A 24483-nucleotide genomic window follows, 5' to 3' on the forward strand; every position below is an offset into this window, starting at 1 on the left:
GAAATCTTGCTTGTTTGTAGGTGACCAAATACTTATTTTCCACCATAATTTAATAAATTCATAAAAAATCCTACAATGTGATTTTCTGGATTTTTTTTCTCATAGTTGAAGTGTACCTATGATGAAAATTAGAGGCCTCTCTCATCTTTTTAAGTGGGAGAACTCGCACAATTGGTGGCTGACTAAATACTTTTTGCCCCACTGTACAAGACCACTGATAATCTCCCTCGATCTGGGGCTCCACGCAAGATCTCACCCCGTGGGGTCAAAATGATCACAAGAACGGTGAGCAAAAATCCCAGAACCACACGGGGGGACATAGTGAATGACCTGCAGAGAGCTGGGACGAAAGTAACAAAGCCTACCATCAGTAACACACTACGCCGCGAGGGACTCAAATCCTGCAGTGCCAGTCGTGTCCCCCTGCTTAAGCCAGTACATGTCTAGGCCCGTCTAAAGTGTGCTAGAGAGCATTTGGATGACCCAGAAGAAGATTGGGAGAATGTCATATGGTCAGATGAAACCAAAATATAACTTTTTGGTAAAAACTCAACTCGTCGTGTTTGGAGGACAAAGAATGCTGAGTTGCATCCAAAGAACACCATACCTACTGTGATGCATGGGGGTGGAAACATCATGCTTTGCGGCTGTTTTTCTGCAAAGAGACCAGGATAACTGATCCGTGTAAAGGAAAGAATGAATGGGGCCATGTATTGTGAGATTTTGAGTGAAAACCTCCTTCCATCAGCAAGGGCATTGAAGATGAAACGTGGCTGGATCTTTCAGCATGACAATGATCCCAAACACACCGCCCGGGCAACAAAGGAGTGGCTTTGTAAGAAGCATTTCAAGGTCCTGGAGTGGCCTAGCCAGTCTCCAGATCTAAAGTCCATATAAAATCTTTGAAGGGAGTTGAAAGTCTGTGTTGCCCAGCAACAGCCCCAAAACAACACTCCTCTAGAGGAGATCTGCATGGAGGAATGGGCCAAAATACCAGCAACAGTGTGTGAAAATCTTGTGAAGACTTACAGAAAACATTTGACCTCTGTCATTGTCAACAAAGGGTATATAACAAAGTATTGAGATAAACTTTTGTTATTGACCAAATACTTATTTTCCACCATAATTTGCAAATAAATTCATAAAAAATCATACAATGTGATTTTCTGGATTTTTTTCTCTCATTTTGTCTGTCACAGTTGAAGTGTACCTATGATGACAATTACAGGCCTCTCTCATCTTATTAAGTAGGAGAACTTGCACAATTGGTGGCTGACTAAATACTTTTTTGCCCCACTGTAAATGTGCACATTTCTCTGTCAAATGTTTAGGTTACCATTTTATACAATTTGTGAAATTCACAATGTGTAATGTGTTTATTTGGATGATTAACCATGCTTTACTCCATTTCTGCATCGTTCAGGCTCTGTGCCAGAGGGAGGATATGGAGGAGAGGATCACTACATTAGAACGCAGGTAACCCTCTATTTGCAGAATGATACTGACTCGTGTGATTATTCATTTCCCATTTTTTACACCGAGTACAATGGTGCCAAACTACCAGGATTTCCCCTCATTATCTGAAAAACTGTCACCAAGGTGTCACAACACCTTCCGTCTTTATCTCAATGCCTGGGTATTTTCAATCGTTACAGCACACTGCAATAGTTGGCTTGTGTCTGCCTACTGTACATACAGTGAAGAGTGGATGTGCATAACTAATGGTCAGGGATGTAGTGGAGCATAAATGCACATAAACTTTGTTTAGAAAATGTTTACACTCCTATTGTGCCAAATAAGCTTTGTTAGCGTTAACATTGACATTACTCGCTGTCGGTCATCGGCCCGACCAACATTCACCGTTGGTGTTATCCACCTTTGTTACCATCACATCACAATGTGTCAATCTTGTTTGCAGGTACCTTAGTGCTCAGAGGGAAGCAACCTCCCTACATGACATCAAAGATAAGCTGGAGAATGAGCTGGCCAGCAAGGAGTCACTGCACAGACAGGTAATGGTTAACACACGACTACAAGGGTCGCTTACATAGATGTTCAATAACCCTGTAAAAATGAGTAGGTTATATCCAGAGTAGCATTGTCTTTTAATACTTAGGGCCAGATTCTTACGGCCAATTTCCTGTACCGAGATTGAAGTCATTCTCAATGGAGTATCTCCATTAAAAGTGTGTTAGTCCAAGACTAGGCTTAATCTGAGTCCAGAAAACCGGCCCTCAGGCTCAGACCTGGATTGTATAGAAATATCCCTGACTTCATCAGCTTTCTTCCTTCTTTCTCGTCCTGTGTGCTGTCAGAGTGAGGAGAAGAACAGGCAGTTCCAGGAGCGTCTGGAGGACGCCAAGCAGAAGCTCCAGCAGACCCTGCAGCGGGCCGAAACACTGCCCGAGATTGAGGCCCAGCTCGCCCAGAGAGTGGCTGCCCTCAACAAGGTACTGTACTGGATGTCTAAGTTCATTCTGTTTTCTCTGTTTACTCATGTGGATATTTCTGACTGTCTGTGAAACTGCTTGGTTGTGTCTGTCTGTCTCTTTCCACTTTCTACCGTCCGTCCGTCTGTAAGACCTGAGCTGTCCTCCTATTGGCAAACCAACTATCTGTCTGTGTGTTAGTCTGAGTTTATATTTGATCTCATATACAGACTCTATCTTTTCTATTTAGGCAGAGGAGCGCCATGGAAACTTTGAGGAGCGACTACGACAGATCGAGGGACAACTTGAAGAGAAGAATCAGGAGTTGCAGAGGGTAATAATGGACTATTTGTTTGTACACTGTAAACCCCAATGTGCTGTCATTATTCAAAAATGTTTAGGAAACCTGTTGCACTAAATATATCTGAGTACAGTTACTTAAAGTGATTTTGGAGTCATTACCCAAATCGATAGAGTCGATGTGACCCTGTAGGGCAGGGGTGTCAAACTCTTTCAATGGAGAGCCTCGTGTCTGCTGATTTTAAGTTTTTCCTTTCAGGTAAGACCTAGACAACCAGCTGAGGTAGGTATCTTACTAATCAGTGACCTTAATTCATTAACCATGTACAAGGGAGGTAGGAAAACCCGCAGACACTTGACTCTCCGTGAAATGAGTTTGACACATGCTATAGGGGGATCCAGATATGAGTTGGATGGTATCAGCTTGCCCTTTCGAGTGTATTGCAGAATTACCACTTATTGTTAGTGACAGACATTTTTTATTTTATTTAACCATTATTTAACTAGGCAAGTCAGTTAAGAACAAATTCTTAGCCAATTGTGCGCTGCCCTATGGGACTCCCAATCACAGCTGGTTGTGATACAGCTTGGATTCAAACCAGGGTGTCTGTAGTGACGCCTCTAGCACTGAGATTCAGTGCCTTAGACCGCTGTGCCACTCGGGAGTCCCTGATTGTTGAATTCGTTCATTTTCAGTCCTGTGCCTTCACCAAGAGAGTTCTTATTTTGCCTTGGTTCTGGTGCTTTCTTCGATTCCAAGCTACTTTCAAACACAGACCTCCAATGGACACCGTACTTACAAATATACACAGAACAAAAATATAAGCGCAACATGTAAAGTGTTGGTCTCATGCTTCATGAACTGACATAAGCTGAAAGGGGGGCTCCCAAGTGGCAGTCTAAGGCACTGCATCTCAGTGCTAGAGGCATTACTACAGACCCTGGTTCGATTCCAGGTATTATCACAACCACCGTGATTGGGAGTCCCATAGGGCGGAGCACAATTGGCCCAGCGTCGTCCAGGTTAGGGTTTGTCTGGGGTAGGCCATCATTGTAAATAATAATTTGTTCTTAATTAACTGACTTGCCTTGTTAAATAAAGGTAAAATAAAAAAGATTTAGGCCCATTGTTGTGCCATCCATTCACCGCCATCGCCTCATGTTTCAGCATGATAATTCACGGCCCCATGTCGCAAGGATCTGTGCACAATTCCTGGAAGCTAAAAATGTCCCAGTTCTGCCATGGCCTGCATACTTACCAGACAGAGCATGTTTGGGATGCTCTGGATCGACAGCGGGTTCCAGTTCCTGACAATATCCAGCTACTTCGCACAGCCATTGATGAGGAGTGGGACAACATTCCACAGGCCACAATCAACAGCCTGATCAACTCTATGTGAAGAAGATGTGTCGAGCTGCATGATGCAAATGGTGGTCACACCAGATACTGACTGGTTTTCTGATCCGTGCTCCTAAAGCCAAAAGTCCTTCATATTAGTGGATTTGGCTATTTCAGCCACACCCATCTCTGACAGGTGTATAAAATCGAGTACACAGCCATGCAATCTCCATAGACTAACATTGGCAGTAGAATGGCCCATACTGAAGAGCTCAGTGACATTCACCGTTGCACCGTCATAGGATGCAACCTTTCCAACAAGTCGGGGGGCCTTGTAAGGATCCAATGGCGAGTGAGTAATCCCCCTCTACCGTCAGTCCTATTAGCGAATGTGCAATCATTGAATAACAAAATGGATGAGCTCCGATCAAGGCTATCCAACCAACAGGACATTAAAAACTGTAATATCTTATGTTTCACCGAGTCGTGGCTGAACAACGACATGGATAACATACAGCTGGCGGGGTTTTCGGTCCATCGGCAAGACAGAACAGCTGCCTCCGGTAAGACATGGGGTGGCGGTCTGTGTCTATTTGTCAATAACAGCTGGTGCACAAAATCTAATATTAAGGAAGTCTCAAGGTTTTGCTAGCCTAAGGTAGAGTATCCCAAGAGAGTTTTCATCTGTATTTTTTGTAGCTGTCTATCTACCACCACAAACTGATACTGGCACTAAGACGACACTCAAAGAGCTCTATAAGGCCAAAAGCAAACAAGAAAATTCTCATCCAGAGGCGGTGTTCCTAGTGGCCAGGGACTTTAATGCAGGGAAACTTAAATCCGTTTTACCTCATTTCTACCAGCATGTTAAACATGCAACCAGAGGGGGGGAAAACTAGACCACCTTTATTATACACGGGTACAAACTCTTCCTCGCCATCCATTTGGCAAATCTGACCATAACTCTATCCTCCTCATTCCTGCCAACAAGCAAAAACTAAAGCAGGAAGTACCAGTGGCTGTTCTGCTAGCACAGACTGGAATATGTTCCGGGATTCTTCCAATGGCAGTGAGGAGCACACCACATCAGTCACTGGCTTCCTCAATAAGTGCATCGATGACGTCGTCCCCACGGTGACCGTACGTACATACCCCAACCAGAAGCCATGGATTACAGGCAACATCCGCACTGAGCTGAAGGCATTTTTACACTGGTGCTCCTCTCTGTTTATTATACATGCATAGTCACTTTACCTCTATTTCTGTTTTTGTTTTTTAGTTAAGTTGGCAAGGCATTTATGAACAAATTCTTATTTACAATGATGGCCTAGGAACAGTGGGTTAACTGCCTTGTTCAGAGGCAGCATGACAGATTCTTACCTTGTCAGCTAAGGGATTTAGAACTAGCAACCTTGTCGGTTACTGGCCCAATGCTCTAACCACTAGGCTACCTGCCGCCCCTCTACATACATGTACAGTCCCAGTCAAAAGTTTGTACACACTTACTCATTCCAGGGTTTTTCTTAATTGTTACTATTTTCTACATTATAGAATACCTGAAGACATCAAAACTATGAAATAACTCCTATGGAATCATGTAGTAACCAAGAAAGTATTTAAAAAATCAAAATATGTTTAGTATTTGAGATTCTTCAAGGTAGACACCCTCTGCCTTGATGACAACTTTGTACACTCTTGGCATTCTCTAAGACAGCGTCATGAGGTAGTCACCTGGAATGCATTTAAATTAACAGGTGTTCCTTGTTAAAGTTAATTTGTGAATTTAATTCCTTCTTAATGCGTTTGAGTGAATCAGTTGTGTTGTAACAAAGTAGGGGTGGCATACAGAATATACAAATTCCATATTATGGCAAGAACAGCTCAAATAAGCAACGAGAAACGACAGTCCATCATTCCTTTAAGACATGAAGGTCAGCCAATGCGGAACATTTCATGAACTTTGACAGTTTCTTCAAATGCAGTCGCAAAAACCATCAAGCGCTATGATGAAACTGGCTCTCATGAGGACCGTCAACAGGAAAGGAAGACCCAGAGTTACCTCTGCTGCATCAGATGACCTGGCCTCCATAATCACCTGGTCTCAACCCAATTGAGATGGATTGGGATGAGTTGGACCGCAGAGTGAAGGAAAAGCAGCCAACAAGTGCTCAGCATACAGTGCCCTAATTTTTTGTGAAGAATCAACAACAAGTGGGACACAATCATGAAGTGGAACAACATTTATTGGATATTTCAAACTTTTTTAACAAATCAAAAACTGAAAAATTGGGCGTGCAAAATTATTCAGCCCCCTTAAGTTAATACTTTGTAGTGCCACCTTTTGCTGTGATTACAGCTGTAAGTCGCTTGGGGTATGTCTCTATCAGTTTTGCACATCGAGAGACTGAATGTTTTCCCATTCCTCCTTGCAAAACAGCTCGAGCTCAGTGAGGTTGGATGGAGAGCATTTGTGAACAGCAGTTTTCAGTTCTTTCCACAGATTAGCGATTGGATTCAGGTCTGGACTTTGACTTGGCCATTCTAACACCTGGATATGTTTATTTTTGAACCATTCCATTGTAGATTTTGCTTTATGTTTTGGATCATTGTCTTGTTGGAAGACAAATCTCCGTCCCAGTCTCAGATCTTTTGCAGACTCCATCAGGTTTTCTTCCAGAATGGTCCTGTATTTGGCTCCATCCATCTTCCCATCAATTTTAACCATCTTCCCTGTCCCTGCTGAAGAAAAGCAGGCCCAAACCATGATGCTGCCACCACCATGTTTGACAGTGGGGATGATGTGGTCAGGGTGATGAGCTGTGTTGCTTTTACGCCAAACATAACGTTTTGCATTGTTGCCAAAAAGTTCAATTTTGGTTTCATCTGACCAGAGCACCTTCTTCCACATGTTCGGTGTGTCTCCCAGGTGGCTTGTGGCAAACTTTAAACGACACTTTTTATGGATATCTTTAAGAAATGGCTTTCTTCTTGCCACTCTTCCATAAAGGCCAGATTTGTGCAATATACGACTGCTTGTTGTCCTATGGACAGAGTCTCCCACCTCAGCTGTAGATCTCTGCAGTTCATCCAGAGTGATCATGGGCCTCTTGGCTGCATCTCTGATCAGTCTTCTCCTTGTATGAGCTGAAAGTTTAGAGGGACGGCCAGGTCTTGGTAGATTTGCAGTGGTCTGATACTCCTTCCATTTCAATATTATCGCTTGCACAGTGCTCCTTGGGATGTTTAAAGCTTGGGAAATCTTTTTGTATCCAAATCCAGCTTTAAACTTCTTCACAACAGTATCTCGGACCTGCCTGGTGTGTTCCTTGTTCTTCATGATGCTCTCTGCGCTTTTAACGGACCTCTGAGACTATCACAGTGCAGGTGCATTTATACGGAGACTTGATTACACACAGGTGGATTGTATTTATCATCATTAGTCATTTAGGTCAACATTGGATCATTCAGAGATCCTAACTGAACTTCTGGAGAGAGTTTGCTGCACTGAAAGTAAAGGGGCTGAATAATTTTGCACGCCCAATTTTTCAGTTTTTGATTTGTTAAAAAAGTTTGAAATATCCAATAAATGTCGTTCCACTTCATGATTGTGTCCCACTTGTTGTTGATTCTTCACAAAAAATACAGTTTTATATCTTTATGTTTGAAGCCTGAAATGTGGAAAAAGGTCGCAAAGTTCAAGGGGGCCGAATACTTTCGCAAGGCACTGTATGTGGGGACTCCTTCAAGACTGTTGGAAAAGCATTCCAGGGGAAGCTCGTTGAGAGAATGCCAAAAGTGTGCAAAGCTGTCATCAAGGAAAAGGGTGGTGTAACGGTTTTCTTCCTGTTTCGGCATGACAATGTTCCCGTGCACAAAGCGAGGTCCATAGAGACATGGCTTGTTGAGATCGGTGTGGAAGAACTTGACTGGCCTGCAAAGAGCCCTAACCTCAACCCAATTGAACACCTTTGGGATGCATTTGAACACCCAACTACAAGTCTGGCCTAATTGCCCATCAGTGCCCGGTTCTAACTAATACTCGTGACTGAATGGAAGCAAGTCCCCTTCACAGAAGAGTGTAGGCTGGTGTAGCAGCAAATGGGGGGGGACCAACTCCATATTAATGCCCATGATTTTGGAATGAGATGTTCAACGAGCAGGTGACCACGTACTTTTGGCCATGTAGTGTATCGTGACCAACAGATGTATATCTCTATGCCCAGTCATGTGAAATCCATAGGTTAGGGCCTTTATTTCAATTGACTGATTTCCTTATATGATCAGTAACTCAGTAAAATCTTTGAAATTGTTGCATTTATATTTTTCTTCAGTGTAGTCACCTGACCGGTAGCTTAGCAGGTAGAGTAGTGAACTTTGGAACATTCAGGGATGTGAGGGGTATGAGGTCGAATGAAGTTGAATTTCGCTGCACAAGCATTTCGCTACACCGGCAATAACATCTACTAGACATGTGTATGTGACCAATAACATTTGATTTGATTTAGGTGAAACCACAATTTCTGCACTGTAGTTAAAATATTTGTTTTTCTATTTAGTATCGTGTGCATCTGTGTTAAGAATCCTAAATAGTGCCATAGATACAGTTTTTGAAAGATAGTAAACTTGAAGGAAAAACAAGTAAACATGCATACCTTTTATTCCAACTGATTATAGGCTATTATAGCCAGCAACTTACCATTGCAACAAGATGCTTAGATGAAAACAGTGGAGAGAAAAATGTATTTTCTGATAATCACACGCTGCTTTTTATTTATTATTTTGATTGCTAACCAGCAGATGTCACTTATGTGCATTGTGAACAGATAATGAAGCTCTGATTAATGAACCGTTTGTTGGCACAATTTGGTCGCTTCATTAGGATAACAGTCAAAGGTTTGGACACACCCACTCATTTAAGGGTTTTTCTTATTTTTACAAATGACTTAAATGTAATGTAAATGTGAACAGATAATGAAGCTCTGATTAATGAACCGTTTGTTGGCACAATTTGGTGAAAGCCCCGAAGCCTTCCGAAAGCATTAGTTTCCCATCACTACAACACTACCTGCAGGTCACATTATGATGGCCTGCAAAGTGATGTGCAATTCCTATTGGAATTCAGCCAGAGTTAAGATATCTGTTGACATTTTAATTCAGCAGCAACCTGCATTCATAATGACTGCCAGGGTTAGGAACAGTGAGAGGAGATTGCATAAGCCTTTTAAACTGGAACAAACGTTTCAGTCAAGGGGGTAAACATTCTAACTAAATGTATGTCATTTATGTTCTGTGTAGCATAAGATTAATCAATCACTCAATGTACATGCAAAACACAGGTATTAAAAACTATTTTAGAAAATTCACCTGCAGTAGAACAAGCTGTGAAAAAAGTTCATTTGTTATCATAACTTAACTTTGAGTTCAACTTACTATAATTATTTGATTAAAAAAATGCCTTGGGGTTTACAGTGGTCTATTATAAAGTCTCATACATGTTTACAACAAGTTACAAAGCATCATACCTGCTATACCTTACCTGCTAAAGTGGTCATGTGTTACAATGTGTTCCTTACCCTCCATTTTGGCCAATCAATTTTATGAACTTTATGACCTCTTATTCTTACCCAAAAGCTCACGGTTTCTTCAGCTTTTTCTCTGCTCAACCTTGACCCTCACTACGTAATTTCATCTGTTTCAGGCAAGGCAGAGAGAGAAAATGAATGACGAACACAACAAACGCCTCTCGGATACGGTGAACAAGCTACTGTCTGAGTCCAACGAGCGACTGCAGCTTCACCTCAAAGAGAGAATGGCTGCCCTAGAGGAGAAGGTACTATAAAGCATTGTTAACCATATGCTAAATTTAGCTAATATTGCCATCAATAATCCTAAGTATTTTTTTATCAACCAATGAATGGCAAACATGAGTAAACGTGGCATAATCACTCCTCTACTCTTCTAGAATGCACTGTCAGAGGAGTTAGCAAACATGAAGAAAGTCCAAGATGATCTTTTAGCGAACAAGGTACATATCTTCCCTTATTGTATCCAGTTGATCAGATTTCAATATGTACATTGTTGTTGTACGTTACATCTGTCGATACATGGAATGAGGACATCAGCAGTACTTTATACTGATTTAGAACTTTGGACTCGGGTCTTACTCATTGGTTGTTTTTAGGGCTATACACTGACTTTTGCAAACCCTTTTTGGGATACTAGTGTGGATAGTTTCCCCTCCCCAGTCTCAATATGCAATTTAATCTATCATCGCAAGGGTTTGTCTGTTTCGCTGCGAGAACTGGAGACCAGTCACACTGCTCTGCACTGATAACAATATGTTGGTTTTGCCAACAGACAGTTTTGTCAGTTCGGTCTGTTCTTTAGTTATTCGTATATGTGTTCTTTGATTTGTTATTTTAGTATGGAAATAGATGCATGTAAACAAGTAGGCACTTTTCTTTACTGGAATATAATGTTATCCTGTACTGTGCTCCCATCACTTTCTCCCAGGACCAGCTCATAGCCGAGCTGGAGAGGATTCAGCTGGAGGTGGATCAACTGAGGGGGAGGCCTGGCTCTTCTTATTCCAGGTTAGCCACAATTGAGCTGCAAGGGTATTTATAAATACTAAGACGACCAAAGCAAAGAGTTTAGAGCAGAGATATTATCAATATGTTTTGCCCTAATACCCTCAAAACCAACACAAATAATGGTTGGTGACAAGTCACTGATTTTTAAGATCCTGGACAGTCAAAATCATGTTTTTCATGAAATTGGATGATAATTAGATGAAACCAGATCAAAATAGGACTACCAAAGTATGAAAAATGACTGTTGCTTCTACATTGATAAAATTGTATCATAAAGTTACTGGTCCCCTCCCCCATGTCAAACACTTAGATTCAGGAGGCTGGCTGAAGGCAAGATTATTCAGGGCTTTTTGTGACATCACAAAAATACTAATTTGAATACATCAATGGTAAAATCTTATTCTCTTACCAAATTTAAATAAGTTAAACCTTGTAACCAATATCGCAGGAGAAAGGTTTGCTGCGGGGTGTGGTTTACATTACAAGCCATTCGGAAAGTATTTGTAATGTTACGGCCTTATTCTAAAATGGATGAAATTAATTATTGTCCTCATCAATACACACACACACACACACACACACACACACACACACACACACACACACACACAATAACCCATAACGACAAAGCAAAAAACAGTTTTTTAGAAATGTTTGCAAATGTGTAATTTTTAAAAAACAGAAACACCTTATTTACATAAGTATTCGGGACTCTTTGTTATGAGACTCAAAATTGAGCTCAGGTGCATCCTGTTTCCATTGATCATCCTTGAGATGTTTCTACAACTTGGATTCGGACTTATGTAGCAAAACGGGAAATGTTTTTTTTTTTACATTGGATAAAATTAGAGACTCAGAGCTACAAAATCATACACTGCATTTGAGGAGCAATGGGAAAGTAACTCTTCTTTGAACGTTGATCAACTTGTAAACTCACTTTTGAGAAAATTGCATTTAAATGTTTTGGTATCTAGTGAAGAGCTCTTCTTTATCTACACCCATTCAGCATCGTTTACACCCTCTTAAGCTTTAGCCCCACCCGTCTCATTTCGCTCTCGGAGCACACACTTGACGTTCTGGCCAATGATTTGTTTGCCTATGGATAACATGAAAACAGCCTAACCAGCTCTGCTGGCAACATTTTCATTACTCTTTTTTGCAGACAATTACTGACACCCGCGATATTCAACGGGTGTTGTACACACGTCATGTATCGTTAGCTAACGAGCCAGCCAGCTAATGTTAGCTAGTTTAACGACAATGAACAAAGTCCCAACAATGTCTAACGTTAGGCTCTAACTAGAAAAGCAAACAGCTCTGAGAAACTAATTATAACCTCCAGCCAGCTCCAGCCAGCCAGCTAATGGTAGCTAACAGTACACTTCAGTTTAAGACATATATCTAGCAAGGTAAACAACATTTAAGATCACACATGTCACGTAACGTTAGCTAACGAGCCAGCTAGCTATCATTAGCTAGTTAAACAACAATAAACAAAGTTACAACAATGCCACAGTGCTGGGAGCTAACCAACCAGGTTCAATGTTAGCTAGCTAACTCTAGGCTCTAACTAGAAAAGCAAACGGCTCTGGGAAACAAATAATAATATCAGCTAGGGAGCCAGCCAGCTAACATTAGCTAGCTAGCTAGCTAACAGTGCACTTTAGCTTGAAATAAAACCACTTTCTGCCAAAATTAGAAACGTATAATATGTGAAAATGGAGCTAGCTAACGCTAGACTGTCTTACCTGTATACATCATTATGCATGATGGACGTGTCTACCTGTCAGGAATGCCATACCACGGTTGCCCTTAGATTGAAGATGTAATCCGGAAACAGGTGTTATCGCCATCTCTTTAGCTATCATGCTCAATTTCCACTGATTTCAAAAAAGTGAAAGTGGAGAAAAACACTTATGCAGCTCCACTACACAATATATATTTTTTAAATGCCGTGTTCGACCGGATTACCAACACAGACCGATGAGCTAAAATAGACATAAACCTTGAATATGGCCAATCCGAAGTCCTCTCTCAGCATGTCCAGCCCACTCATTATCTCAGCCAATCATGGCTAGTGGAAATATTGCTATCTTTTTATGTGGCTTAACCAACAAGACTCGTAATTTCACAATTTTATTCGTATTTACAGATGGCATACACATTTTTTAAGGCACAGGAAAGTTCACATGTTTGAGAAGGCATTTCTGCCAAAAAACGTTTTGATAAAAATATATTTTTTTTACCATCAACCGGCTCTCCTGTGAAGTCGTGACTTGGGACATACACCTAGTTTCCTGAATCGGGTCACAAATATAATGTATATTTTGATTTGTTTAACACTTTTTGGTTACTACATGATTCCATATGTGTTATTTCATAGTTTTGATGTCTTCACTATTATTCTACAATGTAAAAAATTGTAAAAATAAAAAAAACCCTTAAATGAGTGGGTGTGTCCAAACCTTTGACTGTTACTGTACTGTAGATGTTTTCAAAGAATCGCCAGTCAAGGTGAGCTCCCCCCCACCCTAACATCCTACTAGCTCCTGCCCACTCAACCTGTCTTTTCAGACTTCCTGGTAGTTTGACATGAGAGAAAAAAAATACATTTTTAGCATTTTTATCCATAAATATTGCTTTAGTCACTCAAAAGGCTATTTTACATTGGAATCAGAATGACTGTTAAGTTTACATTGTTCTTCTCACTTTTTGTTAGTTGAGGTAGCATTAGATTTCTTTCTAATGTAGTGTGAAAAAATAAAGAATATATTGTGATTGAGGATAAAATGTCACAATTTCACTCAATTTACAAATCATTTTTTTCCCCCATTAAAAGCTCTTAAGGATCCGCCCCTTTTTAAAATGTTATGCCTAAAATGACGTACCCAAAACTAACTGCTTGTAGCTAAGGCATTGAAGAAAGGATATGCATATTCGTGATATCATTTGAAAGGAAACACTGAAGTTTGTAGAAATGTGAAATGAATGTAGGAGAATATAACACATTAGATCTGGTAAAAGAAAATACAAAGAAAAACAACAACAATTTTTTTATGATTTTTTTGTACCATCATCTTTGAAATGCAAGAGAAAAGGCCATAATGTATTATCCCAGCCCAGGCACAATTTAGATTTTGGCTACAAGATGGCAGCAGTGTATATGCAAAGTTTAAGACCAGATCCAATGAACCATTGCATTTCTGTTCAAAATGTTCTATCAAATTTGCCCAAGTGTGCCTAATTGGTTTATTCATAACTTTTCAAGTTCAGAACTGTGCACTCTCCTCAAACAATAGCGTGGTATTATTTCACTGTAATAGCTACTGTAAATTGGACATTGCATTTAGATTAACAAGAATTTAAGCTTTCTGCAAATATCAAATGTGTCTATGTCCTGGGAAATGTTCTGGTTACTTACAACCTCATGCTAATCACATTAGCCTTTGTTAGCCTATGTAACCGTCACATTACATTTTTCAGGAAATGAGGGGAATACATTCTGAAAGATGTGCTATAACGAATAAAGTATTTTTATTTTCTCATCTCACAAAATATGACAAACTCTTTTGGGCACTGGTCAACTAACTTTTTTGGTGACCACTGCCCTATGCAGGCTGAGATCTACAACACAGATATTTTTTAAAAGTTTAACTTAAAAATTACTTTAAAAAACGTAAGCCTATGCAACACTAAAATCTATTAAAAACGGTTTTGTATCAATGAGTTTTGTGCAGTATAATATACACCCAATATATTATCACTGCATATTGGCTATGATTGAATTACCCTGCCAATGTTGTTCCTCTCAAAACATTATCAAATTGTATTTAAAAAATGGATGTATATGATCACACTGGTAATACATCATTTGTTGTATTACTTAGGAGACACAGCTAAGTGAGCATAAATGTAATTATTTGCTTTCTACATTTTACTGGACTGATGGTGCCTGCATCTGATGGTCAGTCTCAGCGGAGGGATAACATCAGAGGTTCTGCCTCTCATCGTTGGACCGTCCCTCAGTTCTCCCCCCTCCGCTAAGACTGACCAAAAAGGGGAAACCGTCTTCGAGCTGATGGTAAAACTCCAGTCACACCGCATCATTTCTGCCTCATACACAAATTCATGTTGTTACTACTACGACTAGAGTGAAGTGAAATATTCCACGATATTAAAAACACAGCTGTTAATAATAACCAATCAAGCCTATTGATACACTTTGCTACTCATTAATTGAAGCTGCAGTACTGGTTGCAGCGCAAGTGGAGCAGCGCCTTTCATGGCTTATAACATTTTGAATAAAAAGTATTGACTGTGCTGAATGAAACTTAAACATGAACTCACTCATAAAAAACAGCACTGCTGTATTTGTTAGCAGTCTCTTTCTAGTCTTGGTTTTAGATGTTTTGGAATCACAGTATCAACAAGAAAGTCTATAGGTGCACTTGATTTGCTCTCCGAGCATGCAGAGTTTGTACCTTCAGACACATGAAATGGTTCAAAATGGGAATACTTCACCTACCCGGTGTTCAGGGCAGCTGAAACAAATGCACCTACTGCCAACAACGCAAGACAGAAAAAAGTAGGAATGCAAGGCTTTATTATAGAAATGTTTCTCCATTAACTAGGAATGCCTTGGAGAGTGACCGTTCTATTGCGATCGACTGTTTGTGACCAATGCTGTAGGGCGAGCAATGTGAGCTCACTTCCTTCCAATCTATTTTGAAGATCTCTTTCAGGGAGTGCCTCAGAGCTCCGGTACCCCCAGGGTGGTGGCTCCCTCCCAGCCGGCTATGGCAGCTCCTCCTGTGGTGTGGTGGTCCGGAGGGCACACCGTGGCCGATGGGCTTCCCCTAGGGATGAAAGCAACAAGGTGAGGATCTCATGGACTATCTACAGTACTGTAGCTCCCTAGTAGCCTGGTCCCATAACGTATTGGCTATAGCCAACTCCTAGAAAAGAAAGGCTGCGCAAATAGAGTGCCTTCGTAAAGTATTCAGACCTGGACTTTTTCCACATTTTGTTACGTTGCACAGCCTTATTCTAAAATGGATTAAATAAATAACAATTATCAGCAATCTACACACAATACCCCATAATAACAAAGCGAAAACTGTTTTATTTTTATTTTTGCTAAATTAAAAATCTGAAAGATCTTATTTACATTAGTATTCAGACCCTTTGCTATGAGACTCGAAATTGAGCTCCGGTGCCTCCTGTTTCCGTTGATCATCCTTGAGATGTTTCTACAACTTGATTGGAGTCCACCTGTGGTAAACTCAATTGATTTGACATGATTTGGAAAGGCACACATCTGTCTATATAAGGTCCCACAGTTGACAGTGCATGTCAGAGCAAAAACCAAGCCATAAGGTCAAAGGAACTGTCCGTAGAGCTCCGAGACTAGATTGTGTTGAGGTACAGATCTGCGGAGGGGTACCAAAACTTTTCTGCAGCATTGAAGGTACACAAGAACACAGTGTGGCCTCCATCATTCTTGAATGGAAGACATTTGGAACCACCAAGAGTCTTTCTGGAGCTGGCCGCCCTCTGTGGAGATGGGAGAACCTTCCAGAAGGACAACCATCTCTGCAGCACTCCACCAATCAGGCCTTTATGGTAGAGTGGCCAGACAGAAGCCACTTTTCAGTAAAAGGCACATGACAGCCCGCTTGGAGTTTGCCAAAAGGCACCTAAAGGACTCTCAGCCCTTGAGAAGCAAGATTCTCTGGTCTGATGAAACCAAGATTGAACTCTTTGGCCTGAATGCCAAGTGTCACGTCTGGAAGAGACCTGCCACTATCCCTATAGTGAAGCTTGGTAGTGACAGCAACATGCTGTGGGGATGTTTTTTAGGGACTGGGAGACTAGTAAGCATCGAGGCAAAGATGAACGGAGCCAAGTACAGAGAGATCATTCATGAAAACCTGCTCTAAAGTGCTCAGGGCCCCAGACTGGGGTGACGGTTCACCTTCCAACAGGACAACGACCCTAAACACACAGCCAAGACAATGCAGGAGTGGCTTTGGGACAAGACTCTGGAAGCCTTGAGTGGCCCAAGCCAGAGCCTGCACTTGAACCTGATCGAACATCTCTGGAGAGAGCGGAAAATAGCTGTGCAGCAGCTGTGATAAAGCTTGAGAGGATTCGCAGAGAAGAATGGAAGAAACTCCCCAAGTATAGGTGTACCAAGCTTGTAGCGTCATACCCAAGAAGACTCAATGCTATAATCGCTGCCAAAGGTGATTCAACATAGTACTGAATAAAAGGGTCTGAACACTTGTGTAAATTATATATTTCATTTTTTTTAAATTCATTAGCAAAAATCTTTAAAAATATTGTTTTTTGCTTCGTCACTATCGGCTATTGTGTGTAGATTGATGAGTGAAAAAACTATTTAATACATTTCAGAATGAGGTTTTAACGTAATAAAATGTGGGAAAAGTCAAGGGGTCTGAATACTTTCCGAAGGCACTGTATGTGGTCCAATGCAATTGAATAAATACCAACATTTCAACAGCTTTGCTGCCTTTGTAAGGTTTTCAACTCCTGTCCCACAATGTACAGTCTTGGACCAGTCTAGCTTTCTGGATGGTGCCCAATTTTGTGTTTTAATGATTTATGATTGACTGAGTGACCTGTCACTCCTACACATTGGGGCCATTTCTTTTGAGTCTTGATTTGACATGCAAGGATAAAAGTACACTGTAAGACATTTCTCTAATTTCAACAGTAAATCACTGGCTCATTAACATATTTTAAGGCATGCCTTGAAGTGGCTATATTTGTTGCACCCAGCCAATTTAAGTGAAACGTTTCACAGCGGTTTTCAAATAACCAACTCATCATCAAGCTTTGTTTTTTACAGTGTAGCTAACAGCATTCCAAGTCATCTCTTATTTTCTCTTTTCTTTCTTTCTTTCTTTCTTTCTTTCTTTCTTTCTTTCTTTCTTTCTCCTCCTCGGTCTTTCTGCAGTATGGAGAGAGGGATAGTGGCACCATGCTGGGTCCCAGGTTTGAGGGGGGGACTGAAGGGGGCTGCTCAGACGACGAGGAGGACAGGGAGACCCTGTTTGGCTCGGAGCTGCTCTCGCCCAGTGGACAGACGGACGTGCAGACCCTCGCCATCATGCTGCAGGAGCAACTGGAGGCCATCAACAAGGAGATCAAGTAAGTCTTCTGGTACAACGCAAACAGGATTGCTGGGTTTGACTGAATTCCTAACGGACCAAAAATTGCCTCAGAAATACGTCAATAAACTGCACTCTTACTATATCCTCTGTCCCATTCAATGGGAGATCCAGAGGTCAAAACAATTTCTAAAAATCGACCTCTCTTTGCTTTTCCACTCTGCTTTGTCTAAACCAGGAGTGAATAATAACACCGATACAGTTGGAAAAACTCAAACTCCCTTGCTTTACTCAAGCCAGAGGTTTATTGCACATGCATATTATAAAATAGTGATACCGCAAACATCTCTTTGAGCTTTCCTCAGAAGTCATTTTCCTATTTTTCTCCCTTCTCTTTCTTCTCATTTTTTCTCATTTCCTCACTTCTCCAATGCCCTCCACTTGCCCCTTTCTGTCTCATCACTCTTCCTTTCCTCCCCTTTCTCCTCCACTCTCCTCTCAGGCTGATCCAGGAGGAGAAGGAGAGCACTGAGCTGAGGGCGGAGGAGATCGAGAGCCGGGTGAGCAGCGTGGCCATGGACTCCAACCCTCTCCCCCCCTCCTCACTGGGCGGGGGCAGGGAGAGTGTGGGGAGGGGCTACATGACCCCCTCCCTCACTTCCTCCACCTTGGCCTCCCCGTCTCCCCCTAGCTCTGGACATTCCACCCCCCAACTGTCACATTCCCCTGCCCGAGAGTCAGACAGACAGGTACAGTACCGTACTGCTGGTGGCTGTCTGTGTTTGGACACATCTAGCATTTCAATGTGCGCTTCTTGGTTGTTGCTCCCCAACGGGTAAGGCTAGTTGAAATGACATATGTCAGTTTACAATCAGAACTGGTTATAGCCTAGTTGTAACATAATTTCAATAGTTTTACCCGCTGGGTAAAGGAGCCTCTTCTTTATTTCTACACTGTGTTTGTTTGTGTGTTTGGTCTTCTAAATATATTCTCATGTGGCTGCACGAGAAAAACAATTATGCCAATCTGGTATTATTGTTGCTGCAAGTCTCAAGTGTGCTGTGACTTAAATGAGCTGAATTGTTTACAGTACAACAAATAAAAATAGTTTTCTAATGTGATTTAAATGGGTTGAACTGTCTATAGGGTTCCAAATGAATTAAACTAGCACGGTTACTTGAATGAATACATATTCCTACAGCAATTAAAATGTATTAGAGTTGTCTACAGTGACTCAATTGAACTGATTCTCTGTCAATACAGAACAGCAAAGAGAGCGACGACTGCCGGGCGCTAGCCCTGATTGAATCTACCCCTCCAGTTCCTCGCGCTCTGCAATTAGACAGAATGACTCACACACACCCAGGTGCGGGGCTGGATGATCACCGCGAATTCTGCAGGTACAGAAATGACTTTAGTGTGGTGTTTGTTAGTAAGCTAGGTAATATAATTCACTTCCCGTTGAAATAAAGAAAATATATATATATATAAAATAGCTAGCCAATAGAATACATATAGAATAGATTACCAACTAGATCAGTGATGTGTCACCAGTGATGTTCTGAGATTAATTTGTCCGTCTGTCTGCTGATGGTGCAACCAACAGTAGTCAGGACTCTCTCCACAAAGCCAGCAAGAAGAAGAGCATCAAGTCATCCATTGGACGCCTGTTTGGAAAGAAGGAGAAAGGGAGGATTGGAGGACCTGGGAGTCAGTCTGCCTCTCTGGGTAAGTAAATATAGAGTGTTAACCATGTGTGTGTTATGAGGGTTAAAAACAATGTAAGGTTGCCTGCACACTGATACAGTATACACTATTATTCACAATATAACAGTAATATAATTTACCCTAAAGACATATACAACAAGGTCAGCTACTTTCAGTTTTAAGAAGAAAAAACGATGGCAAAACCGATTTTCCAGTAATCATGTGGAGTATTCCTAGACATGGTCTTCAACCCTGTTCCTGGAGAGCTACAGTCCTGTAGGTTTTTACTCCACCCTAATATAGCACACCTGATTCTAATAATTAGCTGGTTGACAAGCTGAATCAGGTGAGTTACAACTGGGGTTGGAGCGAAAACCTACAGGAGGGTAGCTCTCCAGGAACAGGGATGGTGAACCCTGTCCTAGACAGAGGTTGTTTAAGCCAGTGTCAAGCTCATTCATTCAATGGAGGGCCTAGTGTCTGTAGGTGTTTTCCTTTCAACTAAGCCCTAGACAACCAGGTGTGGGGAGTTCCTTACTAATTAGTGAACTTAATTCATCAATCAAGTACAAGGGAGGAGTGAAAACCCAGACACTCTGCCCTCCGTGGAATGAGTTGACACCTGTGGTTTAAGCAGTGACCTTTGACCTCAGCCTCCACGCCCTCTGATGACCTGGGATCAGCCGACCCCCTGGGCCTGGCCAAGATGGGAACTGGCACCGTGGAGAAAGATCGCCGCAGCAGGAAGAAGCAAGACCTGCTAGAACAAGCCTGTCGTCAGGGTCTGCCCTTTGCCTCATGGGATGGCCCCACCGTGGTCACATGGCTTGAGGTATGTTGTCTCATTGGTTAACTATCTGGGAGGAAATCATTAATGATGTGCAGTGTTTTACCTGAAGGTGCTCCATTTAATTATGAGTACAGTACCAGTCAAAAGTTTGGACACACCTTTTCATTCATGGGTTCTTCCTTATTTTTTTTACTATTTTCTACATTGTAGATTAATAGTGAAGACAACAAAACTATGAGATAACAAATATGGGATCATGTGGTAACCAAAACAGTTAAACAAATCAAAATATATTTTATACTTGAGATTCCTCAAAGTATCCACCCTTTGCCTTGATGACAGCTTTGAACACTTGGTATTCTCTCAACCAGCTTCACGAGGAATGCTTTTCCAACAGTCTTGAAGCAGTTCCCACATATGCTGAGCACTTGTTGGCTGCTTTTCCTTCACTCTGAGGTCCAACTCATCCCAAATCATCTCAATTGGGTTGAGGTCAGGTGATTGTGGAGGCCAGGTCATCTAATGCAGCACTCCATCACTCTCCTTCTTGGTCAAATGGCCCTTACACAGCCTGGAGGTGAATTAGGTCATTGTCCTGTTGAAAAACAAATGATAGTCCAACTAAGCGCAAACCAGGTGGGATGGCGTATCGCTGCAGAATGCTGTGGTAGCCATGCTTGTTAAGTGTGCCATGAATTCTAAATAAATCACAGACAGTGTCACCCGCAAAGCACCCCCACACCATCACACCACCTCCTCCATGCTTCACGGTGGGAACCACACATGCAGAGATCATCCGTTCACCTACTCTGCATCTCACTAAGACATGGCGGTTGGAACCAACAATCTCAAATTTGGACTCATCAGACCAAAGACAGATTAAGAAGTAATCTTCTTATTATTGGTGTCCTTTAGAGTTTTTTTTGTTGTTGCAGCAATTTGACCATTATGGCCTGATTTACGCAGTCTCTGAACAGTTAATGCCAAATCAAATAAAATGTTATTGGTCACATACACCTGGTTAGCGGATGTTAAAACCTTTTCGGGATCAGTGTACCACTGGCGGTACAATTTCCAGTCAAACTGGAGGGCGGTAATTCAAATAAATTCTAATAGTTATTATAGCAGTTAAACATTTAGGTACATAAGTGTCTTATATAGGCTGAAAGCTTGAATTCTTGTTAATCTAACTGCACTGTTCAATATACAGTAGCTATTACAGTGAAAACATGCCATGTGATTGTTTGAGGATGGCGCCCCACATAAAAAAAATTCCAGAGATAACATGGAGTGTTGTTTTGTTAGATAAAATAATTTTTTATATCCCAAAAAGTCTGTATAGTTGGCGCCATCAATTTGAGTAATCCACTCGTTCAACGTGCAGAGAAAGAAATACAAAAATCTACCCCTGAACATAGTTTCAACAAGTCAAAAGACGTTTGTATTTACTCCTCGGAAACCCTAAAATGAAATCAAACTATAATAAATCTTTCAGAAAGAAGTATGTTCAATAGGAAACCAATTTTAGCAGGTGCGCAATTTCATCATGACACACGATGACACAGATTTTCAAGACTGTGTCTTCATGGGACTTCCGACAATGGCGAAGCTCTAACAAGACGTGTCTGCGTAGCGTCCTCGAACTTTAGAAAAATGAAGCCATTTTGACACGGTTTACCTGTTCGTTAATAGTGATTTGGAAGTTAAAACATCTACTGTATCGCCAAAGCAAAAGATGCCCAATATTTCAAAGCCTCAGATGAAGCATGGAAAAATGACTCTCTCTGACTGCCCTTCTTTGGCCTCGGAGGATGCTAGCTTGGAAGAAGCACCAGCATGGTTCAGAATGGAGATGGACAAAGGTAAAACAAAAATCCAAGAGACACTTTCTGAACGCCTCAGCAAAATTGATGTAGTGGTCGATAAACTCCACGAAGACCAGAAAGTCACAAAGAGACGAGTTAGAAAAAGACCATGCTGACCACCAGGCTGCCATCCTGGACGTCCGCGAAGAAATGGACCAAAAATACAAGAGGTTGGAGGACGCCATCTCTAAACTCGAGGATACATTTTATTATTACGAAACTTCAAGATTTCCCGGAGGCCATGGAGGGAAGAGACGCAATCTCCTTTCTACAGGAATGGAATCCCAAAATTCTGGATCTACCCCCTCCAGGAAACGGCTGGCTAGATGGCTAGCATGATAATGACTGGCGAGGTAAAGTTGGATCATAGCTAATGCTGGCTGTGCTATTTAGCCAACTCTCTAGGTTTACAAGGGTGTACCTATAGCTACTATACATCCACACTATGCCAGGTAGTTACATTTTTACTGTATAGTTTTATTTTACGCAGAGAGGTCGGATTTGGTTAAATAGTTATGTGGCTTTTGACTGGGTTTCAAGCCAAACTATGTTATTACGTCGGGGAATTTTAGCTACAATTACGTTTGCTTGTTTACTGTTAGAGATGTATGCTAGTGATACTGAGGCAGGGATAAGGGTAGGCTCTGTTGGTGACTATGGATGCACCCAAGTGTTTTGTTGTTGTTGAGACATGCTCAAGTGGGGTTAAATATTACAGTCATTATTGTTGAAATCAAATTGTATTTTCTTACTTGACTAACAATATTTTCATGCTACAAGGAACAGTCAATATACTTCTAATTCCATATACATATAATTTAGAATGAATCTAATTAGAGCGATGCTATGCATAGCAGGTAAATCTAGCTTAAATACTAGCGTCTAAAGATATGGGGTCTTTAACTCCCTCAGTTGGGGTGGGGGTTGGGTGGGTTTGTGGTAGGGTCAGGCTATTAGTTCATGAGATGTTTACTACTTTATACTTTCATCATTTCATTTTGTACAATTTGAATACACTCAACGCAATTTTGTTTCTTTCCTTTTCCCTATTTCTTATTTTCTTTAAATATGTCGGCACCTAATAACTATACATTTATGCCACTTAACATTAGGGGTACTAAATGCCCAGTCACTTAACATTATGGGTACTAAATGCCCAGTCACTTAACATTAGGGGTACTAAATGCCCAGTCACTTAACATTATGGGTACTAAATGCCCAGTCACTTAACATTATGAGTACTAAATGCCCAGTCACTTAACATTAGGGGTATTAAATGCCCAGTCACTTAACATTAGGGGTACTAAATGACCAGTCACTTAACATTATGGGTACTAAATGCCCAGTCACTTAACATTAGGGGTACTAAATGTCCAGTCACTTAACATTAGGGGTACTAAATGCCCAGTCACTTAACATTAGGGGTACTAAATGCCCAGTCACTTAACATTAGGGGTACTAAATGCCCAGTCACTTAACATTAGGGGTACTAATTGCCCAGTCACTTAACATTATGGGTACTAAATGCCCAGTCAAGCGCAAACACATTCTGAATGATCTAAAGCAGCGTAAGGTTGATATAGATCTTATTTAGGAGGCACACCTGACTGACTCTGAGCATGATAAACTGAAGAGAGAGTGGGTGGGTCAAGCGTACTATTCATCTTTCACCTCTCGGGAGGAGGGGTGGCCATAAGCATTGCCCCTTTCAGATACAATCTCAGATTAAAGACCAAGGGGGTAAGTTTGTGACCATTTCAAGGTTTCATTAACACTGAGCCCATTACCATTTTGAATGTGTATGGGCCTAACCATGATGATCCTACATTTTACCAAGACATCTTTTTGAAGTTAACATGCCCATCATCAGAGTATGTTAACCTGGACCCTTCCAGTGATGGATCTTCCTCTAAAAATATCAACCTCATACAGGCAGCTAAAATGTTAAAGGCAGAAATGAAACATTTTGGACTTGTAGACATGGAGATTTCACAACTAAAACGTTCAAGAATACTCATTTTACTCCCCTGTCCATAACAGTTACTATAGAATTGACTTATTTCGTTTTCCTGCAGCCAAGGGAAGTTTAACTACTGGCTGTAAGTACTTACCAAGGTGTATATCAGATCATTCTGTCCTGCTGGCTTCAGTGCCAGTCAGTAGAGCACAGCCACCCTCAAGAAGATGGAGGTTTGGCACATACTTACTAAATAATCTCACGTGTAACATTTCTGAACACCAATTATATGGGAAGCTCTCCTTGCATATCTGAGTGACAAATCAAATCAAATTTGTCACATACACATGGTGAGCAGATGTTAATGCGA

The 24483-nt window shown here is 41.2% G+C and overlaps 1 protein-coding gene across 2 annotated transcripts in view; it reads left to right on the plus strand.

Annotated features, from left to right (window-relative positions):
* LOC135523951 (liprin-alpha-3-like) overlaps nt 1–24483 on the plus strand; it is a 62068-nt gene that overhangs the window by 10367 nt on the left and 27218 nt on the right. For both annotated transcript variants that reach the window (XM_064950989.1, XM_064950988.1), the window contains exons 8-20: nt 1424–1476; nt 1919–2012; nt 2316–2450; nt 2680–2763; nt 9767–9898; nt 10031–10093; nt 10582–10661; nt 15393–15537; nt 17641–17834; nt 18297–18543; nt 19058–19194; nt 19401–19522; nt 20155–20333. In XM_064950989.1, coding sequence (XP_064807061.1) covers nt 1424–1476; nt 1919–2012; nt 2316–2450; nt 2680–2763; nt 9767–9898; nt 10031–10093; nt 10582–10661; nt 15393–15537; nt 17641–17834; nt 18297–18543; nt 19058–19194; nt 19401–19522; nt 20155–20333 — 1665 coding nt within the window. The remainder of the gene's footprint in view (nt 1–1423; nt 1477–1918; nt 2013–2315; nt 2451–2679; nt 2764–9766; nt 9899–10030; nt 10094–10581; nt 10662–15392; nt 15538–17640; nt 17835–18296; nt 18544–19057; nt 19195–19400; nt 19523–20154; nt 20334–24483) is intronic.

The sequence above is a fragment of the Oncorhynchus masou genome, chromosome 31 (genome assembly GCF_036934945.1).
Source record: "Oncorhynchus masou masou isolate Uvic2021 chromosome 31, UVic_Omas_1.1, whole genome shotgun sequence".
Classification (NCBI taxonomy): Eukaryota; Metazoa; Chordata; class Actinopteri; order Salmoniformes; family Salmonidae; genus Oncorhynchus; species Oncorhynchus masou.